The sequence below is a fragment of the Electrophorus electricus genome, chromosome 10 (assembly GCF_013358815.1).
Source record: "Electrophorus electricus isolate fEleEle1 chromosome 10, fEleEle1.pri, whole genome shotgun sequence".
Classification (NCBI taxonomy): domain Eukaryota; kingdom Metazoa; phylum Chordata; class Actinopteri; order Gymnotiformes; family Gymnotidae; genus Electrophorus; species Electrophorus electricus.
Window position 1 is genome coordinate 2520487 of NC_049544.1, and position 4688 is coordinate 2525174.

The 4688-nt window shown below is 41.9% G+C and overlaps 1 protein-coding gene across 2 annotated transcripts; it reads right to left on the reverse strand.

The window, feature by feature from the left end:
* Positions 1 to 428: 428 nt before the first annotated feature.
* On the reverse strand, positions 429 to 3409 carry LOC113569070 (C-X-C chemokine receptor type 3-like). 2 transcript variants are annotated; one of them, XM_035531047.1, is made up of 3 exons: positions 2983 to 3409; positions 1947 to 2293; positions 429 to 1796 (listed from the first exon to the last, which is right to left on the reverse strand). In XM_035531047.1, the coding sequence occupies exons 2-3, from the start codon at positions 2289 to 2291 to the stop codon at positions 1044 to 1046; spliced, it is 1098 nt and encodes a 365-aa protein (XP_035386940.1). In that variant the 5' UTR covers positions 2292 to 2293; positions 2983 to 3409; the 3' UTR covers positions 429 to 1043. The 2 variants fall into 2 exon arrangements, with proteins under 2 accessions (XP_035386940.1, XP_035386939.1); XM_035531046.1 differs by having other exon boundaries at positions 1947 to 2297; positions 2983 to 3407.
* Between the last annotated feature and the right edge of the window lie 1279 nt (positions 3410 to 4688).

Genomic DNA, 4688 nt, shown 5'->3' on the forward strand with positions numbered 1-4688 from the left:
GAGCTAAGCCAAGTGATACTTACTTAAAAGGAGTTAGAATGCCCATCACTAAGCTATATGAACATTAGTGTTAGCATTATGTATAGTCTGCAGAGCCTGTGTGGCAACACACTATGAATGAAAAATACAAGTTAATTTGGGGAATGCACAAACAGATTTTCTGTTTTTCTGCCTCTTTTTGTATTTTTCTGTTCCACTCATAACTTTGGTTTGTATTTTTTTCCTCTTTCAACCTTCAGAAAATTCTATCCATACAGAAGCTACTGCTTGCTAGTTTGCTTACACTGGTTAGCATTCACATAGTGGCATCATTACATGAAAAACATGGAACAGACAGTTATAACCTGGATCAGGTGTGATGCTGCACCAACTGCTAGACAATTTCAATATTAGCAGAGAACAAAACATTTAAGATATATATTCTTATATATTTTTAAAAATTTATTTAACATTAATGTAGCAAATAAATCTCATTTGTAGTTGTCTCTTGGCTAATAAAGACTTCCACTAGATAAGCAGATAATAAGCCTTTTTTAGAAAGTTGTTCATGAACTTCATGGGGAATCCCATTACAGTATAAAATGAGGCACTTTCTCAGAAAGCAGTGCTTGTGCAATACAGGGCAACACTGAAAATGGAGGTGATCACATGATCCTTACTCACTGGTGGGACAAAAAAAAACCCCATTATGATGTATGGGAGAAACTAAGCAATATCAACATCTTCCCCTATTACCACCAAGTTACATAAGGTTTAAGGGGACAAACAATCAATCACACAAATCAAACTACAGAAAGGTTACAGATAACATGCATAAAATGACAAATAAATACAGCATGTTTTACATATAAGACGACATATTAGTAGAACACAAGGATGTACTAGTAGTCTAGCATTTGTTTCTCATTGCAGTACAATCAGTCTCTTCTCTTCAGACATGAGTTTAGGGATACACAACCTTAAAACCTACCCAGTGTATTGTTTCCTTAAATTATAAAACATTAGACTCACAGTTCAGGTCTGAATACATGACCGGATCCTCATCAAAGCACTTCGTCTGTCTGTTGCTTTTCAGGAGGCTGTTTAAAGTCTTTCATTGCATGCAGTGAACTTTTGTCAACCACATCTCCCGAATCCCACAGGGAAACGTCCCCACTTTCCAGTGCACGGCTGCAGCCTTTTAGGGTGGTTAACACCCAGCAGCGAAATTTCCCAGAGAGACTTATGTAGATCAGAGGGTTGACAGAGCAGTGGAGAAAAGCCAGGACTGCTGTGAGCTTCACTGCTGTCCATCTGTGCTGCTCACATGTTCCTGACGGCTCTGCCGAGCCTCTGTGATCGAGATGTATCGTGTCCACCAGGAGGGCAATGTTGTAGGGGGTCCAACAGATGAAGAATGCCAGCACCAGGGGCAGGATGACACGTATGGCCCTCTTTTTCTGCGCACACCGAGAGCCTCGCTGTAGCCGCACCAGGATGCAACCGTAGCAGTAGAGCAGAACGACGGCTGGAAGGAAGAATCCCAACACATGGTAGAGCAAACGGGAGGCTAGACCCCACCTTGGAGAAGAATAACTGTGGGCACACTCCATATTTTCTTGCCTTTGGTCTCTGGCAGCCTGTAGGTACTTCCAATCAGGGATAGAGAGCAGCAGAGAGAAGAACCACACAGTAATGCAGCTGAGCTGGATCAGCTGAGGCTTCCTACGAGAGTACATCTGCACAGCATGGACAACAGACAGGTAACGGTCCAGACTGATGCAGGCCAGCAGGAAGATGCCACAATAGAAGTTGATCTATAAATTTGAGGAAAAAAAATTCAATCTGTTCAATGGCCTCTATAACAGTGCAGATGTAGTTACAGCACAGTGAACGTACAGTTGAAGAAACAGAGCTCCGCCTCTCTCAAACTTTATTGTTGCAAAATACAGCTACGCTGAACCTACCTTAAACAGTGCTCCAGTGATCTTGCAGAGCGGAGTGCCAAAGGTCCATCCTTGCACTGCCTCCACCGCCCACAGGGGCATTGTGAGAAGCAGCAGGGTGTCGGCCACAGTCAGGTGCAGAATGATAATGTCCATCACGCTCCAGCTCTGCTTCTTCTGCCACAGCACCCCCAGCACCAGGCTGTGGCCCATCAACCCCAAAACAACCACCAGAGAGTGTAGGACGGGGATGAAGATGGCCCAGAACTTGGAGGAGTTACTAGGATGGCATTCTTCCTTATACTCATAGTCCGTGTAGTCAAAGGTGCTGTTTTGCTCAAAGAGTCCCCGCAAATCGAGCTCCATGTCTGACTGAAAAAATACAGACGTTTATCTGGACTATGTGGCAAGGTTATGCGAGAGAAAGGATATATAGCAGCAGTCACATGACTGCGTTTCAAAACAGGGGCTAGCAGGGTGAGATATAGGTTCTACGCCGCGTCGAGTAGCTAGCTGACCACTCATGACAAAACCAGAAAACCCCCAGACACCGCCTACAGTGGTCACAGGTTGTCCCACGCATACGTAACCAAAGGAAACATTCGGATTTTACAGAAATGTGAGGTCGGGACCGAGTCTCTGAGAGTTTATGCTATTCAGCCATAAGAATGCCTGGCGGCTTCTGTAGCTGCAACACGGGATACGTAGCTAGTGGTTTATTTTACTTTAGTCATTATGTAGAAATTGTGTTATATTCACAATGTAAAGCTTTTTCAAACACACAGAAATGCACGCTGAATAATAAATGTAATATACAAAAATACTATATTTATGTACTTGCATACTACAATTATATCATTTTTTAATAAACCTTAAAGTTATGTTAAGCAGACTGACAAGACAAAAACAAAAAATAAACCACCGAGTCTGTGTAAATCTGTGTAATTAGGCATATTTAGGAGTGAGAGCTAGACAAAAAAAAGGGGGGAAAGAGAGTCACATTACAGACTCCCAGTACAACTGCAGGCACATTTTCAAGAATGTGGAAGAAACTTACAGCAACAGTCATGCTTCAGTTTCCGCTTCTTTCACTCGCGCTCACTCAGCGACTCTCAAGTTGTCCTTTTCGTGCGAAAACGCCCGTTCCGATGCTCGCAAAAACATAGTAATCAATGCGTACGCGGAAACAGCGTGTAATAGAGGACGGACATGTCAACATTGCTGGAGAAGTCGTTTCTAACACTGAGCGGGGAGTGCAAACACAACTGTTTGTGTTACCGCTCTCTCTTTCTTTACTTCTCCCCGCGTCACAGTAAAGCCACCAAAGCTTTGAAGTAACTTCATATTATTACTATTCTAACTAGTAGCAAACATTTGACCTTTCATTTGCGCCATACAACGTACATTCAACAGGTACTGCAGCACTCTAGCACGCTCTTGTGACAAACATTCAAAATTACAGTAGTTGGTAAAAAACAAAACACAAAAACGTTGGCTGACAACTTGTGTCTTACTAGGTTACCACAGCCCTTTAGTAATGTTAGTAATAATGTAGACTGTATGTACTTATTACCCACAAGTAAGCGGGAATAATTTGTGCAGCTTTAATGATTACCAAGGGCATGTATCCTGTATCAACTTGTGGTTGCTCTTTAGTCTCAACCGCAAATAACAAGGGAACAAACAGGTCACCCAAGAGGTAATTTATGCAGCAGTATCTCCACTTTAACATACCACAAACACACTGAACACACACTTTTTAAAATAGGTTTTATACAGGTTTCTAAGTAAATAATCAGGTAGTACTTCTTAACACACTAGACAATGAATAGGAAATAAACATTGTTAAGAAAATACTATTTAGGAGTGTCGACACATAATGCTTTTCAAAAAACAAAAAGTAGTGGGGCATTCCTATGGGATATTCCAGAATGTGTGTTTACCAACACATATAATGTTTTTCAAAAAACAAAAAGTAGTGCGGTAGTTCTGTGGGATATTCCAGAATGTGTGCTTAACAAACAAATGTTTTAATGAATGTTTTTATGTATAAATTCAAAATGGTAGAATGTTTTACGCATAGCTACTTCATTTATGTAGTGGCATGGTTGTCTTATGGTTGAACTTTATAGATTACAGGAAGAAGGCTAATGTCCACAGGTTTTACATATGCCGATTCTGAGTTGCCTGCACCAAACTATACACTTCTATACAGTTCTATACAGTTCTCCTGGCAACTGCCAAACTCAGATTCATCCATCTGATTGCCAGACAGAGAAGCGTGATTCGTCACTCCAGAGAACACATCTCCACTGCTCTAGAGTCCAGTGGCGGCATGCTTTATACCACTGCATCTTTGCATTGCGCTTGGTGATATAAAGCTTGGATGCAGCTGCTCAGTCATAGAAACCCATTCCATGAAACTCTCTATGCACTGTTCTTGAGCTAATCTGAAGGCCACATGAAGCTTGGAGGTCTGTAGTGATTAACTCTGCAGAAAGGTGGCAACCTCTGTGCACTATGTGCCTCAGTATCCACTGACCCTGCTTTGTCATTTTACGTGGCCTACCACTTCCTGACTGAGTTGCTGTCATTCCCAATTGCTTCCACTTTGTTATAATACCACTGACAGTTGAGTGTGGAATATTTAGTAGCGAGGAAATTTCACAGCTGGACTTGCACAGGTGGCATCCTAGCGTGGTACCATGCTGGAATTAACTGAGCTCCCATTCTTTCACAAATATTTGTAGAAGCAGTCTGCAT

Bases quoted from the DNA above. Each gene is read 5' to 3' on its own strand.
- LOC113569070 (XM_035531046.1), bottom strand. The intron at 1,797-1,946 runs GTAGGTTCAGCG...TCAAATTTATAG, and splicing joins TCACTGGAGCACTGTTTAAG to ATCAACTTCTATTGTGGCAT.